The sequence below is a fragment of the Drosophila rhopaloa genome, unplaced genomic scaffold (assembly GCF_018152115.1).
Source record: "Drosophila rhopaloa isolate 14029-0021.01 unplaced genomic scaffold, ASM1815211v1 contig_150, whole genome shotgun sequence".
NCBI classification, from domain to species: Eukaryota; Metazoa; Arthropoda; class Insecta; order Diptera; family Drosophilidae; genus Drosophila; species Drosophila rhopaloa.
This window is the reverse complement of record NW_025335029.1, coordinates 1,780,015-1,801,349: the sequence shown is the minus strand read 5'-3', so window position 1 is coordinate 1,801,349 and position 21,335 is coordinate 1,780,015. Positions and strand designations below refer to the sequence as shown.

At 36.3% G+C, this 21,335-nt stretch overlaps 1 protein-coding gene across 1 annotated transcript; it reads left to right on the top strand.

The window, feature by feature from the left end:
• Positions 1 to 14,775: 14,775 nt before the first annotated feature.
• Positions 14,776 to 16,865, top strand: LOC108037734 (larval serum protein 1 alpha chain). Its single transcript, XM_017114385.1, has 3 exons — positions 14,776 to 14,845; positions 14,904 to 15,031; positions 15,090 to 16,865. The coding sequence occupies exons 1-3, from the start codon at positions 14,776 to 14,778 to the stop codon at positions 16,863 to 16,865; spliced, it is 1,974 nt and encodes a 657-aa protein (XP_016969874.1).
• Positions 16,866 to 21,335: the final 4,470 nt, after the last annotated feature.

Below are 21,335 nucleotides of genomic sequence, written 5' to 3'. Positions count from 1 at the left end.
CAAAGCCCCCCGCCTGCAATCAGCATCTGCCATCTCCCGATGACCTGCTCTTGATAAGGGCAGAAGCAGCACGCCCCCCTTCCACGCCCTTACGCCCCGATCCCCCCTTCACACCGCCCATGCCAATTGCAATTGCAACTGCAGTGGCTGCAAATGAAGCGAGCAGCAGAAGTTGCATGCACTGAAAACAATTTATTAACATATGACTAAAAATACTAATTTTAAATAATAAGAAATAATAAAAATAACTTAAAGAACAACGTTTATTTAACATTACCAAGACTATTTAAAATTATTTTGAAAATAAAATAACTACTAAGAAAGAACTAATAACTTTAGTAAGAAACAAATATATAAAAACTTATGATTTGAGATTTCTATTGACTTTGGTACCATCTTGAATGAGATGGGTTTGAAAGGTATACAAAATTAGAAAATATTCTATTACATTTGGGAAAACCAGTGTAAAAACGTCCTTTGCAAATATTTTACGAAATAGGTGTATTTAATTCAAGACATTAAGTTGTAAGACATTTAAATTTCTGTATAAAGGGTAAACCGGACTATGTTTTTTTAAACAGAATATTACAAATTTAGCACTAAAAATTTTTTTAGAGTGTAGTGGGCCCTGTAGATGATGGAAGTGAAAAAGAAGAGGAACCAGTAGAAGCAGATGAGGAGCGAAAGGCAGCACGCGACCAAAGCGTCACATGTGCCGCAATCTTGGCCAGCTCCAAGCACACACAGATTCACACCCATACACACACCCCCAGCAGCATAGGCTGTCCCATTCCCTCCCAACCCATCCCCCACTCCCCATCTCTTTCCCCCCTCAGGGGCAATGGCAAAGCGAAGCAGCTGCGAAAACGCCAAGAACGTTGACTTTGTGGAAAAGGCAAAAAAAAATTATACAAAAAAAAAGAATCGGGGAAAAGAACACGATGATGATGATGTGGGGAACTTGATGCTGTGCTGAAAAGGGGGCGGCGGTGAAAGAGGGCGCAACCGCAGGCCCAAAAGGGGCGGGGCAGAGGGGCTACAGTGAGCCACACCTTTGAGTTTGAGTATTTATTTCTACAGAAGTGAACATTCGAAAAGGTTACCTAAATGGGGTTCGATTTATTCCCAATTTGTGGAAATATCAAACACTTAAGTAACTCTTATAATATTTAAGGCTGATTAATAATAATATTTTCTTAAGTGAAAAGCTAGAAATCCAAAGAGATATAACAAACCTGTGTTTCTCAAAAATTAAGTTAAGTCCAATTAGTTGAATATTATGACAAAAGTGTTTTTATTTTGAAGTCTTTATTCGCTAAAGTATTTAACCATATATTAAAATCTGCTGTTATATAAGAAACATAAATTCGTAACATATACATTTAAAGTTACAAAATAATAAATTATTTTTAAAATATTTGAAAAAATGTGTGTTTGTAGAAAACCAATACCTATGACATTGTATTTTATACTATGTATGCATATCAAAATTATTATAATGATCTGAATATATTACGGTTTCAGTTTGTAATAAGAAACAAATAAAAATTTTTTAAAATTTGTCTTTGTTGCTCTTCTTTTTTTTTAATTATTATTTTTGAATTTCCTGATTTAAATAAAATAAAAAAATGTTTAAAATCCAACACAGTCAATGTTAACTCTTCTACTCCTGCGTTCCAAGCATCATCATCATTCGGAGCTATATCCCAACATCATTATTATCAGAAACAAGCTGATGATGATGCTGATGATGGTGAATAACAACAACGCATCCAAGTGGGTCACTGACCTATCAAGCGCAAGACCTATTGAGCATTGAGCCAACTGGGAGGCCAGAGAGTGGGCGGAAAAGTCGGGGGTGCCAGCAAATGTTGCCTGTTGTCTGCAGGAAAATCCGAAACAGAAAATCCCTCTTTTTCGCTCTCTGAAAAACGATTTTTGTTCGCCTGGAACAAAAAATTAAAATAAACGAACAGGGGCGCCGCATCAAGGGCAGCTCGTGGGAAGGGGTCGGAAAATGCGGGGTGGGGGAGTGGATATGGGGGGCTCCTCTTATAAAGGGGGTATGCGCGCACACTTTAGGTGTCAAAGTGAAACTTCGCCGCGGGCAAAATATATTTTTTCGTCCCTTTTCCCCTTTTTGTGGCCATTTTATTTACATTTTGTTTCAGTTCCCCCTAAGACGAGAAAAGGGGTTACCCGTAGCACCTGAATTGGGGTAATTTGTGTACCAAAAGGCTAGGGTCCGCCAAGTAGTTCAAAGAGTTTAAATAGCTCAAGTAATGCCGAGAGAAAAGCCATTTAGAGGGGTTCCAATTGGGCATGAATAATCCCCTATAATGAGGGTAAACTACGATGAGATAGAGATAACATCCATCGATGTCCAAAAATAATATTATACCTGGGAATATATTATTGTTTAAGTCTTCGGATTCTTAAATCTTAATAAAGAAAGAACAGTTCACTATTAATTTGTTCCTTTTAAAAGATCCTAAGATTTTACTTCACAAGCACGTTATTTCAAAATAAAGTTATAAATATATTATAATATATTTTCAATAAAGAATATTGAATTCTTTTAGGAGACTAAATTAACAATATAGTCTTCTCCTACAGATTGCACACAAGTTAGATTATTAGTTTTAAAGGATGATTACGAAAAAACATGACAATCTAAATTTATCAAAAGTCTATTTAAATATGTTTTCTTCAACCTCAAATAATTTATACAAATTATGAGAATTCTGATTAATATAAAATAAATAAAACAAAAAGTCATGAACATTTGTAAAACTAAATCTCTAAAAATACCTTTAAGAGTGTCCTTTCTAGCTGCTTGCTTACCCATAATTTTTTGAGATAGTAATATTGCATAGTATTCGTAATCCGCCCCGTGGGTTCCGTACTCAATCCTTCCATCAGTCCATCTGTCCGTTTACCAGTCGCAAATCAAACACTGCGTAACAGTCGAAACGGTAGCCAGAAAACTGACAACTTGCCGGGCCAGAAAGCAACAAAATGTCATGATTTACAATAAGAAATCATATATCTCTGGCAGTTTGTTCACTTCTCGTTTTTTCGCTTTTTATCTGGTTTCGTTAAAAAAAAAACACAAAAAAAAACAGAATCGAAGAACCTGAGCTGACAATGAGCGCCTAAAGGGTTTCCAAACTGGAAACAAACAGAGAGGCAAGAAAAAAATTATGTTACAAAGACAGAGAAAACATTAAAAACTCTGAAGGGAAGTGCAGAGAGAAAAAAAATGTATACATGTCCACTCCACTTAATCATCATTATATTTGATTGTTTAATGTACTAATGTATATAATTCTTTTTCTTAACTTGAAATCAATAAATATTTATTTGTATGATTACATTAAATACCTTTATAATTAAATTCTATCTTAAAACAAAACGCATAATAAAGTGATTATTTCTGGTGTTCATTTTAATTGATTCAGGTCGGTTTCGCCCCACTCCTGCCTTTTTAGTAACATAGGATCTGTTTTGCTGCGATCTATTTTTATTCTGAGAATATTTAGTAGTACATAATTCTGTTTTAAGAAAAAGTTAATAGTTTCAACGTAAAAACAAAAAATATTTGTAGATATCCCCTATTTATTTATGTGTAGGAGAGGGGGATGGGCAGAGACCTGGTGCGTTTATTTTGTGTAAGACAGGTAGCGAGTCACCGCTCGTCTCGGCCATTGTGTCTCCCCACCTCCATTTCTCCCCACCCTCCCCCTCCGACGGTCCAGTAAAAGTGCGCAGTTAAACAAAAAAAATCAGTGGATAGAAAGAGACAGGGCAGAACTAGGGAGACAGAGATGGACAGTGAGACGGACAGCGAAATGAAACGCTACAAAAAAAAGATCAACATAATCGATGATGTGGTGGTTGCCCCCTCCCCCCACCTGCCACCCCTCGGCCCTTTCCCAAACAACTCCTTAAATGTGTTAAAAACGCGCAGCGAGATTAAATGAGCATAAAATACAGCGCAGCCAAGAACTGCCAGGCAAAAAAATCAAATCAAACCAAGCCAAACAAACAGAACAACTCCGAAGAATGAAGATCGCAAAAAAAAAAGATCTCATAAAAATGCACCCTTTAACTATAGGTCTTAACAAAAGATGAATATAAATAAATAAATAATAAAATAAATAATAAATAAATATATATACAATTTTTGCCGAAGTATATTGAAAAAATTGGTTTAAAAATGTTTAGTTATACAAAGGATCTAAAATAAAAAAACATTACTATTAAGAAAATGTTGACCAACATTAAGGTATTTTCAAAAATGATATTATTGTTAAATAAACAATGAAATTATAACAATTTTGAAAGAAGGATATAAATTACCGATATTTTTAAAAAACTAATGCAATATATTTTTTTCACATGGTATTCGTAGAGAAATGGTAATGTTGTAATACTGCAAAGTAAAAGAAAATATATTTCTTTACATAATCTTGAATAATGCAACCAACCGATCCAATCTTCTGAATTCTATATCTCAGAAACAATTATTAGTGAATTTAACATACCCAAATATCCCTTTGCGAGTGCAGGGTACAAAAAGGCAACCTTAAGATGCCAGACACGAAACGACGTTCATCAGCGCCCCATGTCCATGACAGACAAGACCAATACCAGTCCCAGTTCGAGTCCCAGACCCAGGCCCCACTCGCAATCGGTATCCCTAACCCAATCCTCACCCTACCCATCAGACTACACATAAAAGAATAAAATATGTTTTTAAAATAAACGTGGACTTAATATATCCACTGTACAGTCAAACTTGCTCAGTTCACACTCTCCATTGCGTCTTAAAAATGTTTCATTAAATAAACTTCGAGATAGTGAATTTTTAAATTATGAAACTCTATTTTTTTTAATACCTATCCAAAATATAAATATATCTTTCCGTGGACGACGTACCTCAGCTGGATCCCTCCAACTTTTTCTTTCGCCAAATAAAATATTCATGCTGAGTCCGACATTTGAGGCCCGAGGGGCGTTCGCTGTCGCTTCAACCGCCGCTGCTCCTGTGGTGCCCGAGGTTACGAAAAGGGGTTTTGGGTTCTGCGGAGAGAACTTCATAAAGTGAAAATGTGTAGCATATTTCCTGATCATATGCAAGGCAATAAGCAAATGCGCACTATCCACTAAAAACGATTGAGAAGTGGCCTGGAGTTAAGGCTGATGCGCATGGAGGGCGTTTAGCATTCGCACAGAATGTGGAGCAAGTGGTTCGACTAAGCCGACAGTCAATACCCTTTACTCACTTGAAGAGAATTTAATAATGGAAGTGGTTAAATACAATTGTATTTGGGAAAGTGCATCTACTTAACTTAATTAAATAAATATTTAATTTGATGGCATTTTTAATATATATTTATATAACCATATAAATTTAATCACTTATTCAAAAGTGTGAAAATACTACAGTACAATATTTAACATTCTTAATTAAAACTAGTGAAAAGTAACAACAAAAAACCGCTTTTATATTTTAGATTTAGTAAACTTTTACATACTAGTATAGACATTTTGATAACCAAACGACCTTATTTATATAGAGGTACCGCCATATCTCTTTTGGCTTTTGGGTTCCAAAGAAGCAGACAAAAGCCCATCAAAAATTATGCCCCGCAGGCAAATGATGCCAATGAAGAAGCGAAACTCAAAAAAATAAAAACACAAAAAAGATACAGAAACGAAAAAAAGAATTATACGCAATCGAGCGGAGTGGAGCAGCTTCTGTGCAAAAGGGGCGGACAGGAAAGGACCGAGAAGGCATGGCCCCCAGATTCAGATCCAGATCCAGATCCACCATCCAGCATCCTCGGACCACTCGGCCAGGCCCGTCCAGGCCAGGCTAACAAATTATGCCGGGCTCGGTCGGGACTGGTCATAAAACATTCGCGCTGCACTCGGTCAGCGTATCACGATCGAACTGAGGGGGGCGGGGTGGAACCGGGCGCACGCATTGGTTGGGCCCCACTCCCGGCACTCAGAAAAATTATGCAATCTTTTCCTATACTTTTTCTAAGTATAACAAAATTTAACTTTTTTCAGACAAATGCTCCATAAGGTAAATATTATAAATATATTAATACTAATTAAGTATGAAAAACACAACGTTATCTAAAGCAGCTTCTTTAATCTTTAGGTTATAATTTTTTATTATTCATATAATGAAAATAAGTGTAGTTCTAAAAATATATCTTAAACTATAAGATTACTATTAGCTTGTAGTTTTAACTATAAGATAGCATTAAATAATATTAAAAATAATTTAGTCTTCAATTAGATTTGAAGTAGTATATACTATATACTATATAATAATACAAAAAAAAAAAAAATCTAAGACTACTGTGGTGCTTTAATTCGAGAACAACATTTCATGAATTTTGTGAAGTGCAGAAAGTATCTTGAGCTTCGCATCAACGCCTCAGAATGCGGACCCCATCATGGATCCGGCAGCCCTCATCCCATCCCATCCCATCCCGCCCTGCCCCCTCTCCCCACATCTTTGCCAAAGTTTTAATCATGCGTTCGTGTTCGCCAAGTTTTCGTTGCTCTGCTGTGGCTGTGTTTCTTATAATGATTGCATTTATCATTTATTCTGCGCGTCAACGAAATTATATGCCTGAGCTTGGCCAGGTTAGTGGGGCAGGGGAAGGGGAAGGGGCAGGGTAAAGGGCAGGGGCAGGGGCAGGGGAAGGATGGGCCCACGTATGGGGATGCTGTCGCAGTCCCGATTTCGAAACCGATCGCAATTCGAGGCCAAGAGCACAACCCATATTTAAGTGGGCTCCATCGATTTGGCCAAGTGCATTGATTTTGGGTACGGTTCACCGAAGGGTTCTGCTAAAAGATGCGTAGATTTTTGTATTGAATATTCAGCGCGAAGGAAAAAAACCATTTATTATGATTTATTACTAAGTGAGTAATAATCATTTAGTTCTAATTCAGAATCCTACATGGGGTAAACTAAAGCCCTCATATATAATATTATTGGAAATACATAAACGATATGAATACTGCGCCCGCTGCATCTTTTATAGTCACTAAACAAATAGGTTTGGAATAGTATACGGTTATATTCTAATTGTATGAAAACAATCAGAATTTTTTTTATCGTTTTTTTATAAACATAGTAGTGTGGACTTGGACAAAATATATATATCTTTTATTTTGGTATCATTTTTCCTAGCCCCTTGATTACATAACAGGGTTTGAAACAATATCAATGTCTTTAATGAGTTTTTCTTGTAAATTATTGCATAGTTTACGACAGAATAAAATTGCTCTAATCCCTAGAAACAACAGTTAGATCGTTTGATAATTTTGAATATGAGCAGTGCAACCCAGTGCCAGAAAATGGTAAGTGCAGATGGTAAGTGCCTGGATTGCCCTCATCAGAGCATCGCCTGCAGTTAGTTAGAATTGTGCGATAAAAGTCTTAGAACGACTGGTATATATGAAATACACTGATGCAGTTAGCGTGTCTGCAGCCACAGATACAAAGTTGGAGTAGTTGCTGATGCCGATTTCCCCTTTGGGGCAATTATTGTGGCCAACTCTGCGGGCTGGCTGCCATTTATAATTGCGGGTCCGAGACTTTCAGCTACTGGCCGCTTGTCCGACTCCGAACTGCAACTGCAGAGATTGATCAAAGACAAATAGATGGCCAATAATAAGTGTGCCTCAGATACAGGTACTGATACGATACTGGGCTGCATGCAGCACGCGCCACATCTGTGGGATCTCGCATCGAAACGAGCCGAAGGAAAGCGATCAACTGCCACGTATTAATTGGAATTACTGTAATTGCTCACCAGCATTGGCCCAAAAAAAAGACAAACTAAAAACGTGTGATCCTCTGTGGAATCGAGGCTGTGTAATCATGCGCCTTCCTCCGCTGAAATCGAACCGCAAAACGAAAGCGAATCTCATCCATGCTCTAGTAAGTTTGCCTATTTCCTCGCCCTCTGTAAATGGGATCAAAGAGCCGCCCTAGGGATGGGATCTGCATCTGGCTGGATGGCTGGATGGTCAGTGGCTCTCTGGAGCAACCGATCCGCTTGGCTGGGAGGCACTTCTGGGTCGATGGAGTCACCTCTGAAGTGGGTTAAAAACTTGTCTTTGTGGGAGACAAGCTCTCTTTAAATGAAATAGTAATATATTCAAAAGAGATATTATATGGAATGCACTTGTGTTAATATTTAAATCGAAGTCTTAACTTTGCAAACAATAATCGTTGATTTTTAATAAAGTACTAATATAAATTGAACTAAAAAGGCAGGAGATATTTAATAAAATATAAGTCGGTGGACTTAAAAAAACTAAATAAGTAGATGTTTACCTATAAAATCATTACAGCTAGTGAATTAAATTAAGCAAAAGAGATTTAATTAAATTAAATTGGCTGATATTGACAGTACTAAGTGAGCCGCGACTGCAAATTCCATTTGAAGGTGATCTACCCTTCTGATTTCTTTACTTTCAAGAGGACCCTATTCCTTTCATCCAAAGTGGGGAAAATAGCATGACACTGAGATCTCAGAATATTCAAAATATATGCGGCTGAGTTTCAGCTTTGCGTATTGTAGATTAAAAATAAATTGTCAACTTTGACAATTGCGCGGTAGTTGTATTTATAAACCGAAAGAATTCTATGCGCGAAAGGGGAATGACAATTTTGTTTACCATATTTTATCTCTTTTTTGTTTGTTATTTTTAGATTTCTGCTGTGGCAGACAGCAGGGAGACTTGGATCGGATTTTTGCACTCAAAGCAAAGGGGGAGAAGAATTTCATTAAATTGGGGGCCTCCTTAGAATCCCCTCTAGATAAAAACAGCATGATAAAAAGAAACCCCTTCACCATACTTTTTAGATGTCCTCCTTTGAGGTAGGCAGTGATTAAGCATTTCCAAAAAATTATTAAAATGCAATTTACGAAAGTCACTCACCGTAAATTTGTCACACGCAGAAAAGGCCACTGACACAGAACAAATCACGTTAAACGATGGGAACTTTTTAGGTGGGTTGTATTTATAATATTCCACAGTGACTCCGGTCGATTGGTGTTAATCCTCGCGATGATTTGGCGCTTTCAACTCTTTTGGTTTAACTGTGCAGCTGATGAGGTGACGGTGATTCTGGATTGAGGGCACAAAATGAATTTTAAATTAACCAAGGAACCATTAAATCAGAAAATTATTAATAAGTACGTTACTAATATGATATATGTTACGGATATCTTGGGATATATTAGGTTTATATTAAAAAAAAATGAAACATTCATATGTATAAAAACCCCTACAAGCTTTTAATTTCACATTTATTTTAAATATCAAATCAATTAATACAAATTGTACATTTCTATAAAGTCATGCATTTTCCATTAAAAATGTTAAATAAAACTGTTATATTTTCAAGTCTTTTAGTAAACTACAATTTCCTCGCTCTCAAACCTTCATAAATATTTCTCGCATTTAACTACCAAATAACCAAAAAATCCATTCCCATGCACATATCGCGTCAATTAAGCAATATTCAAGACTTCGTTCTCATAGATGTCAACAAAAGGAGAACTAATGTACGATATTTGTTAAGCTTTTGGCGTATTAAAATGGTTTCCAACACCTAGGAGTTCCAGCGAGAAAGATCAAAAAACCCATTGGGATAACCAATTGAAAACTCATCAAATCGAAATTATCGCCGACAATTGTGGGACTTTGAATGCATATACCTCGACTTATGGCGACCGTTATTTGACTTTCCCAACATATAATAATCATAACTTGAATTGAAAATCACCACGGCACAAGGGAACGCACCGAAGTCCAATAAGGGCAATCAAACAAGGCAGAACCAAAGCGCACACAGCATAATAAACTAAATGGTAAACAAATATTGGAGCTTACAAAAAATGAAGAGGGGGAGATGGGGATGTGAGGTGTTGGTAAGTTGGTAAGTTGGTAAGGGGTCAACCGAGGGTTCTGTGTTTACCAAAATTGTCGCGCAAGTGCACAGCGAATTGGGTCATCGCCTCTACCTGATGCATCCACTCCGATCGGTGTCGTATTTCAATAATTCCCCCCTTCCAAATATCGGATATTTAATTTGTTTAACGCTTAAGACGGCCGGCATGCGTGGGCGTTTCCTGATGTTCCAACGATAGATAGCCAGATAGCCATCGACTCGCTTAATTGTCGTGACAAGTTGACAGTTCGCATGAAAGCCCTGCCATTGTTCGGGACTCCTTTCCCTTCCCATATCCATCAGTGTATTAAATTTCGGGCAAGGAGAACTCCCGAAATCAGCTCCATTTATGTGCACTGCAAAAAATAACAAAAATTAAATGACGATGGAATCAAAAAGTTGTAAGAATATAAATAATTCATGATTGGTATATTTATAAATAAAACGGGCATTAAAGCACATTTTTATAATATATCATTTTATTTATATTTTTACAATCTTAAAAAAATTCTTTCAAGGCTTAGAGAAAGTTTATTTTTGAAATTAAAGGAAATAATTCCTAAACAAAATAGGGAATCTATTTTAAAGTACAAAGTTTTTGTTTATTAATTCAAATTCAACGATTTATAATAAACCTAACTAATTTTATGAATATTATATATAGATCCTAGATTTTGCTAGATTAATTAGCTTTCAAATAATTGCGGAACTATCAAAGAAATTCAAGAGTGTTATTAAAATAAATCATTTATTGAGTAACTTGAGTATTATTTAATTTAATTAAATAATTCCCAAAGTGTATGTTTAAACAACACTTACTTGTATTTATCTCGGTTGACCCAATTTCTGGTTGTTTGTCGCTTGCCTTATTAAAAACATCTGACTACCGATCGGGGCCCTGCGGTCTGGGCTGGTCTTTTTGGACCGACTGCGATGATTCATGTGTGCTTGGTTACACATTTTGCCATTGACGAGGTGCCCGAGGTCCACATGACATTCCAAAAGACCCCGGCGTATGCGTCAGACCTGAAATATTTACACCAAAAAAAGTCATAATAAATAAGAAGCTTATGGAGGTTGGCAGATAGCCGAGTGAGTGAAAATAGTTAGATGGCAGCAAAAAGCAATTGGGTAACGTCTTCAAGGTGACGGAAATATGGTAATTCAAGTCATTCGGATCACTTAAGCTTTAAAAAGTTGCTAATTGCATGGTGAGTCATTGGAGGTCCTGAAGTTTAAAATACTATGGGTAATAAATTAAAATAAAAATAGCTGCACTGCTTGACTTTTAATTTTGAATAATATTTCAAAGTGAAATTATTATAAATTCCGCAAATGTATTAAGTTTTAACAAGAACCAAATTTTCTGAGACTATTGATTATATAATTATAATAATAAAGGAGATCCTAAAATATGATATTAATCCTATTTAAAGGCTATTTAAAATATATCTACACATTTTATGCTTTACACATTCCATGCTCATTAATTGCTTTTAAAAAGCAGTCAACCTAATTCATAAATTTCTCATTTAGCTTCTGTTTTTAAAGGATTATTAAGATGATGGCACAGTGAGAGATCATTAAACCCAAGTAGCTCTCCCACCAAATCTTCTGTGAAAGTCTGTAACACCCCTTAGAGCCCAAGAAAACCTCCAGCAGAGATTCCCAAAGCAAAATATATTCCAGCTTATTATGCGTTCTACCCTACCAATCACACGCACTGTGCCTAAGATGTCCACTTTCCAACCGTTTTATGAGCCAACAAAAAAAGAAGGTTGACAAAAGGCGCAGTGATTGATGCGCTGAAATTGGGAGGGGGATGGATCCGCCCGATAATGACTTTTTAAATACGATTCCAATGCGCTAAAAGGGGCAATCATCAGACCGATGACAAAGAACAAAGTGCGCGTAGATGAGATGGGTTAGGGGACCATTAAAGCGCGCTATTGAAATGTAATTTGCATTTCATAAGCCTCCCGGGGCCAAGGATCACGGAAACGCCAACAAAAAAGAAAAAAGAGTCTGTGATGACATTCGAAAGGAGCATGGCCCCTAAGGGTTCTTAGACGTGACGATTTATGGCCATTTGATGATGGCAAGCCCATTGAATTTTCGCTACAAGATGCAGCGATGCAATCCCCGATCTCAGTTAATGTGCTGATATTATGCAAAGCACTTGGGATCGATGTTGGATGGAAAATCCGGGGTGTCGATCCATGTGCGAAAGGATTTGAACGTGTTCTCTACAGTGAAGAAAATTTGTTTATATCAAAATGGAATTTAATAAAAATTCAAATTCCATACAGAATGCAGAATTACTTAAATAATAATAATAACAATGCCGAGAAAAACTTATGTGAAAATTATGGAATGGAGATTATAAACATATTTGTTGTAAGACAATATCTTATGCAATTTTTCATAGACAATTTTTTAAATAACGCATTTTTAAAATTATTCCAGTTTAATGGTTTCAATACAAGATACATCTAAGTATATTACGAGTTCTCTAAAAATATACAATTCACAATCTTTTACCATGACAAAATACTACTTTTTTAATACTTTTTTTTTTACATTTTAGATACTTTTACATCTCCGTATTCCTCAAAAGATACTTTTCTTTTAAATTTAGTGAAATTTTACCAGTGCATCATACCAGAGATGTAACACTGACAATGACTGGGCAAGATTCGCAGTAGTTTTGTCACGTTTCGTTGGATCTAGGGTTCGGTAATCAGTTTTCATGAGGCAGCAATAGGTATCTCTGATCGGTAACGGTCCTAAAGGGCTTATCGGGCCAAAAACTTCTTGCCACCATCAATGAGAATCAATCAAAGCGAAGCAAGTAGTTACCGGGTGGTACGAGTAACTGGTTGCTTCCTTTCGTTTCGGTTCCAACTCATTAAGTTCTTCAAGCGCAACGTTTTGTCACCGGGAGTGGAAACAAAGAGCTTTGTATCTTATATATAATACTGGCTGTAACTGGACGATAATTTAATGGTCGGCCTGCATCTGGACTAGGTCTGGGTTCCTATAATCCGTCATGCCTGGCTGCCGATTTACATTAATGCGCCAATTTCTGGGGCGAACAATGGGCCAGATACCGAGACATCCGAGTCGCGCCGACTGTAATTAACATTTCTCGCATTATAATTTGCCCTTTTTTCCGCCATCCAGTCATCAGCAGTCATCACAAGTAAAACATCAGACATCAGAGGCCCCAGAAAACGGCTGAGTTGGCAATTTAATGTCCGCACATTTGCGCAACAGGAGCGGGAAGTGATCGCCGGTGGGCGGGGATAACCACTCGGTTGGCGAAAATCGTTTTGCATTATTGTGCCACTCTTGGTGACTAATAGGCAAATGAGACTCGCTTCTGGGGATATCTCTTACGGTAATTTTCCGCTTTATTTACAGTTTTCTCGGTAAATGGTTACCAACAATAGCCAATTAAGGGAATTAAGGAGAGTAATCGGTATTTATTTGCTTTGCCTTTAAATAAATTGCGAGTGATTAAGTTAGCAATGTAAAACTTTTTGAATTAATATCCAAAATATTTAAAAACAAGAAAGGAAAGGTAACTTCGGGCGGAACCGAAGTTGAAATACCCTTGCAGAATATTCTGCAAATTATATTCTCCAAAATTATTCATATGATGCATTCTTAATACTCATAAAAAATCCCAACTTCCTAACTTTAAAAACACCAAAGTTATGGCATTTCCAATCGTTCAGTTATGTTTATGGCAGCTATAGAATATAGTCGGCCGATCCTTATGAAATTTGATATGTCGGATTGATTGGGCAAAAATAAAACCCATAGAAAGTCCCAACTTCCTAACTTAACAAACACCAAAGTTATGGCATTTCCGATCAATCAGTTATATGGCAGCTATAGGATATAGTCGGCCGATCCCGGCCGTTCCGACTTATATACTGCGTGCAAAGGAAAGAAGGGTGTGTGCAAAGTTTCAATTCGATATCTTTAAAACTGAGAGACTAGTTCGCGTAGAAACAGACAGACGGACAGACGGACAGACAGACGGACAGACGGACAGACGGACAGACGGACAGACGGACATGGCTATATCAACTCAGGAGGTGATCCTGATCAAGAATATATATACTTTATAAGGTCGGAGATGTCTCCTTCACTGCGTTGCACACTTTTGACCAAAATTATAATACCCTCTGCAAGGGTATAAAAACTTAAAATTCCAAGCCAAAAAGCTCATTTTTGTTGATCATGTCACAATGAATCAAAAAATGAAAGAATTTATTTTGTAAATATATAAGTTAAGCTGTAAGATTTGCCCAAAAGCAGTAAACGTTATGTTTTTTTGAATAGCATGTTATATATTTAAACTAAACATTTTAACTCTTCATCTTTATAAATGAAATACCGATTATGTAAAACTTCGGTTAATATTTAAATTTAAATAAAAATAGTTTCCAACAAACTAATAGGAAAAATATATATTTTTTAAAAGCCCGATTCAAATCAAGTTCTTCTTCCTACAGGTTTGTGCTCTTTTAAAAATAAATAGGAAACATAAAACCAAAAAAATGGACTTAAAAAACGTATAAAAATGATCAGGGAAATATTATTATTTATAAGCTCTGTTGTCATCTCTATACTTAAATAGCCACCCTGCAAACAGAAAGATAATTCTAGCTGATATAGGTGAAAGCTATATATACTTACAATAATCAAAAAGCAATGTGCAAGGCGCCACCAGTTTATTTTTGAACCGTGTTTGGTAAACAAGTGCGATGAGATTTTGCGTCTTCTTATCTTTGTTATTTTTAAATATTAATTTAGAAGTGTTTGCTAATGGGATAGGTACATTTATTCTACAATTTTTAAATCATTATTTTCTTAAAAAGTAATTTACTTATAGGTAATCGCTATTTTTTGGAAAAGCAGCGTTCTTTGTTGGAAATTTTGCATCATGTTCAGGAACCTTTGTTGAACGATCAATGGAGATCATTGGGAGAGCAGTTGGTAACCGATAAAGAGCAGTACGTGGTAAGTATAAAACCAAACACAATTAAAATGTAACTAACTAAAATATTATAAATTGTAGTTTTACAACAAACACATGACCGAGTTCTATAAGGCTTTTAATTTGGGAAAATTATTACACAGAAATGCATACTACAATCCACTCTTTGCCGATCATTATCAACAGACGCTGGGACTTTATCACTTTTTCTATAACACCAGGGATTGGTATACCTTATGGCAAAATATTTGCTGGGCACGGGTTCATATAAATCCGGGTATTTTTGTTCAAGCTCTGACGCAAGTTCTATTCAAAAGGGAGGATTATCAGGCCCTGATTATGCCCAAGATTTATGAATTGTGGCCGGAATCGTATCACGATGATATAACTGTGAGCAAGGCCAGGAAATTTAATTATGCCAACTGGATCAGATACGAGAATACAGGTGATATTGAGGAAATCCATCCGCAAAAAATGGAACCCTTAAATTTGGAAGGAGATCTGAGAAGTTCCCTTGAATGGTTTCAGGCCATGGCCGATGTGAGTATACTAAGAATGAAACAACCAAAAAAGCGGAAGCAACTCTATTACTTGTTAGAGGATATTGGCTGGCAGTCGTATTGGTATAATTTGAACATTGGCATTGCTTTTACTGAAGAAAATTCAATTGAGTTGCAGGAATGGTGGTACTTTCAATTAAGCCAATTACTAGCTCGATATAAACTTGAACGATATGGCCAGAAGCTGACGTATAAAACGTTAGCACCAGAAGAGGATATAAAAAGACAAAATCATCGTTTTGAAGAAGAGTCCCCAAAAACTTCACGAATTATTTTTAAAAGACTGGAAAAATTAGAGGAAAGAGTAGCGGATGCTATCACTTTCAGAAGTTTTCAGCTAAATAATGGCAGTTTAATTAATCTGGATGTGGATGACAATTGGCTTATTGGACTTGGAGAAATATTCCCCTACGATTGGACACAATTAACTATAGAACAAGATATACAACCTGAACTTTTACTGGATATTCGAACCACACTGAGATCAGAAAACTTTTACTATTATGCTGAACGGGTGTTGCAGGCATATCGTTGGTATCGTCAGGTGTTCCAACCCTCTGATCAGAAAATCTTTATTCCCAGTGATTTTCGCATTGATGATATGCAGATAAGTCCCCTGATCACCTACGATCAACAGGTTGATGTAGATCTAAGTAATATCCTACATGCAAAGCACTTTTACCTAGCAGGACAGTTTGTGTGGCCATTCACCTTGCAACAGCAACAGTTTCGATTTCAACACAAGGATTTCACATATAACCTGCAAATCTCAAGCAACAAAACGCAGTCTACAATTTTTAGAACTTTTCTAACAACTTCAGAACGGGGACGCATTCAAAGGGAGCCCTTCTATCAACTGGATTCTTTTCTAACAGTGATATACCCAGGATTAAATAGAATATCAAGGGAATCGAATGACTTTAGAGGACTGATTGGCGATCACATATCATTTACTGAGCTCCATCAGTTCGTGAAACTGGCCGAAAGGGAGGAATACGACTTTCCCTTGAATATATCGACTCCTAATTGTGGATTCCCTAGGCGTCTGATGTTACCACGGGGTGGCAGGGGAAATCCTTTGAAGATGCGTCTTCTGATCGTGGCCACTGTCTATGATTTCAAGGCTCGACAGGGCAATGAACTATACTGTGACTTCAGCAAGGGTATTAGTCGATGGGATGAATTGCCATTGGCGTATCCCTTTGATCGATTTTTGGACGATGATATCCAGGCTGTGGAAATCTCCGGTGACCATGTGTTCTGGAAAGATGTGCAAATCATGCATGAGGATTTTTAACCATAATAAAGGCATAACTTTATATCAATATACTGTACGATTTATATTTAATAAATTCAACAAATCACACAAAAAGTATTAAAAGAGAATTCATTAATCCTAAGAAAAAATAAGGAGATGCTAACAGTTTAAAGAAATTATATATAAATTGAGAATACTTATGTGAAATGATATTAATAAATAAGAAATGTTAATTTTTTGTTACTGTTAAACTCTTTCTTGTCGTCTATCATCTATCAAACCTTTTAAGATATCGTTAGGCCAACTCCATAAATATACTTCAATTCCACATTACCGTTTTCCTGTCTATCCCCTTCCTAATCCTAACAAATAAAACCTTTAACGGGTAGTGACGCCAAATTTGGGTAATTACAAGGCATGGAGGAAATATTAAGAAGACGGACCACTCCACATGGGGCCTAAAAACTCCGAATCCAGCATGTATATAATATTAATCAAAATCACACTTAAGAAAAGAGTAGTTTTGTTAAATGTTGACAAAAAAACAATGTTGGTTTTATTCATTTAGTTTTATTTCAAATAATATACAAAAACCGAAAAATAAAAAAAATTTCGTTTTAAAAATTGGTAACACATATATAATAATTATTTGAATTTATTTTAAGAGATAATTCAAGACGCTTAAAAAACACAATTTGCAAAAAAAATAATCTTTTGGAAGGTTCATAAAAAATTCTGGTACCATTCATAAATATTAAAATTGATTTATTTATTTATTGCAGGAACACAGGCTTAACCAAATATTTTTTCTCAGTGCTCAAATTTCAAAAGCGTAGAATCAAAACAAAAATTAAAAGCGAACCAGAATATATGTCTGCATGAAGAGGAAAGGGCTTTGGGTGTAGGAGAGGGGGTGGACCCAAAGGGGAGGTGGAGCGGGGTCTGGGTACGACGTTGCATGGATGCAAAGCACTTTATATCAAGTCGAAGAACGGTTCGAAAAAGGGGTGGGGGCGGGGGGGACTGCGAGACCGCTAAACTTGTTATACGCAATCGAATCGAAAATATGGGCGAAATAAAGCGAGACGCGGCAGGGTCGTCGAAGGGGGAGTGGCAGTAAATCTAGAACTAGTTTTTCGATTTTTTTTTTTTTGATTTTTTTTCTTTCTTTGGGCCGATGACGCGGTATAAAAGAAAATATTGGACACCTGCACGGTTTCGTATCGCAGCCAAGCAGCAACTACAACAACCACACGGCGTATGAGGGACAAGTGAAGCCCGAATAAAAAATTAAATAAACGCACGGACAGAGGCCAAGAGGCAGAGCGTCGATGGCAGAGCGACCGAGCAGATAACACGTGGAAGACAGACGGGGAAAAAAGATTTTTTATTAGGTTGAATCGAAGATACCCTCCTCTTAATTTTGTATATTTAAAATGTGCATTCGAAAAGTGCATGGGGATCCGGAAACAATTTTTAAATATTTTTCAAAATTATTACCAAATTATTTATTAAATTTTTAAGTTTTTTTTTTTAAGAAGTAGTCATGCAACTTCAGTTGGTACAAACTAAAACATGATAGTTGTATTCTTTTTAGTTAGTTCTCAATATTATAATAAATACTGGAATAATTCAATAATATTTTAAGTTAATTTAATAATGATTTTTATAAATTTTTGATGTACTATATTCGAACCCAATCACGAAACGATATGGTGATAAAGAAATTGTAGGTCAAGATAAAATAAAGGGGCTCTCGACTTTTATTAAGCTTAAGATATAGACGACCAAAACTAATATTATTTGGAAAAGTCTTCAAGAACAACTCTAAAAAAATGGCAAACAGAGCTATCACGTTTTAAAAGTGATGAAAAGTAGTCAAAAAAGTGGGCTTCGTAATTAAATAAAAATTACTTTAATTTACCGTGTATAGCCTGCATAAAAAGTTCAAGATTTTGTTTTTGGACAAGCTCAAAAATCTACAGTGATCACTAGCTTGAAAACACAAAAAGACCGACAGATCGTGGTGATCCAACACGATTTAAAGAGTATATTTATAAGACTAGGCAACCGTAACGCGCCTTAGATTTTCTTCCGCATCTCTCTCTTTCTCGCTTCTCTGTCTCGCTCCCACTAGTTAACTCAATTCAGATATGGAGCCTTAGGTAGCTGCAAAAATTTGCCGGTCCCAAAAACCGAAAAAAGAAGAAAGAAAGAAATACAGCAATAATAAAAAGGGGCATCCAAGCGTAGAGCGATAGAAAAGGGAAGGACGAAAACTAATGTCCAGGCTTTTATTTCCAAGAAATTTAAAACTTTGCGAAGGAGCGAAGAACCCGAAAAAGGGGAAAAGAAAAATGGTGTTGGGGTGTACAGAAAAAGATAGGACCGAGGCACTTGAGAGCACATGGCAGGGAATCGGAGTTTGAGGATCTAGACGCTAGAGCCGCAGGTAGAAGACCTAGTAATGGATTCTAATTTGTTCTCCTTTTTTTTCCCCCTATAATAATTTATTACACCCAAATAAAAACAGAGGGGAGCAAATAAAAAACTTTGCACCAGTCAAATGGTTTCCGATGAAAACTTTTGCCAACTAAGGGATAAAACCATAAAATGCTTAACGACAAAAGACGTGTGTTGTCTGCCATTTAAGGTGATTCCAGTTGAAGTGCATTTTGTCAGCTTAACTTCAGTTGGCCGGGCTATAACGTCTGCCGATCCCGTCGGTCCTTCTCCTTCTGTTTGCATAACAGTACAATCGGCTGAGAACTGTCGGCACTCAGAACTTGATTGCTTTTTGAACTTTCCGCCGAGCTCCCAACATTCAACAGTCGACATTCAACATCCAACCTCCAACTCCCCCGCATCCCCGGCTCAACTTCAGCAGGGTCTTTGCCATTTATGCATAATTAATAAATTGCCTTGTACGCAAACGAAGACGTTCGTCGATTGCGACGATAAAAGCGGCCCATCCGCTTTCGATATGACTAAAGACCTAATTACGAATATCGAATATAAATGTACCCTTCAATAAATACTAACCATTTGACGAATTTGAGTCTAAATATATAGTGGATAATTGTAGTTATATAATTCAGTCAATATATGACGTTTAAACACAATCTCATGTGTCGATGTTTTCTTTAACAGTACTTGATGGGTTATTAAACAATAAACAAGAAAGGAAAGCTAACTTCGGGCGGATATACCCTTGCAGAATATTCTGTAAATTATATTTCCCAAAACTATTCATATGATGCATTTTTAATACTTATAAAAAATCCCAACTTCCTAACTTAACAAACACCAAAGTTATGGCATTTCCGATCAATCAGTTATATGGCAGCTATAGGATATAGTCGGCCGATCCTTATGAAATTTGATAGGTCGGATTGATTGGCCAAATGTAAAACCCATAGCGAAAATCCCAACTTCCTAACCTTACAAACACCAAAGTTATGGCATTTTCGATCGTTCAGTTAAATGGCAGCTATAGGATATAGTCGGCCGATCCCGGCCGTTCCGACTTAAATACTGCGTGCAAAGGAAAGAAGGTGTGTGCAAAGTTTTAATTCGATAGAAACAGACAGACGGACATGCTTATATCAACTCAGGCGGTGATCCTGATCAAGAATATATATACTTTATAGGGTCGGAGATGTCTCCTTCACTGCGTTGCACACTCTTCAAGGGTATAAAAATCCATACACATTAAATAAGGAAACAAAATGTAAAGATTAATGAAAAAAAAAATCCTTTTTGAAATTAGGATTTCTTATTGTCATTAAAATTTACAAATTCGCTGAATTTATGCGTTGTCAAATAATATTGATTTAAATTTTATTATTTTTTATTTCCACGAAATTCTAAGCCGTTATCAGTAAGCTTGTTTATAAGTAAAAATATGTACGAACGAGATGAGATTCATTTCTAGGCTACAAGTGACATCAGTCAGGCATAAAGCGTTATTAAAATTCGAGAGGCCCGAGAATGAAGGATCAAGATTTAATATTTTGGGGGATTAATTTCCAAGATGCAATCAAATTGAATTGGATTGCATTGAATTGGCTCAATAAAAGAGAATACACCGAAGTTGACACCCGCAGTCTATCAGTTATATATGTATGTATTGGCTATCATTCTTTCCATATTTCGGTTACCAAATTCAGATAATTAATTGCACCTGGGAGTGCATCTACAGCATTCCATTTAAGCTGATCGAGAATCATTGCCTTCATTTAGAAACAATACTATTAAATGTAAACAATCAAAACTTTATGGATAAACATAACTTCTTTGATATCCAAAGCTAAAAATCTAAAATCCGTTCATTTACATATCAGTGAAGATTGTGAAGCCTCCGCGGATATTATAAATGCCCTAAGGTATCTTCCGTGCCTAAATCAATTACTTTTATGGATGGATTCAACCGTAATCAAAGTAAGTTTTAAATTAATAAGGAAAACGACTAATCTAATTGTTTAACCAATTTTTAGTTATCTTGAAAAA

Coding starts and splice junctions, on each gene's coding strand:
- LOC108037734 (XM_017114385.1), top strand. CDS start 14,776: ATGAGATTTTGCGTCTTCTTATCTTTGTTATTTTTAAATATTAATTTA. Junction 14,846..14,903: donor AGTGTTTGCTAATGGGATAG/GTACATTTATTC, acceptor ATTTACTTATAG/GTAATCGCTATTTTTTGGAA. Junction 15,032..15,089: donor CCGATAAAGAGCAGTACGTG/GTAAGTATAAAA, acceptor TATAAATTGTAG/TTTTACAACAAACACATGAC.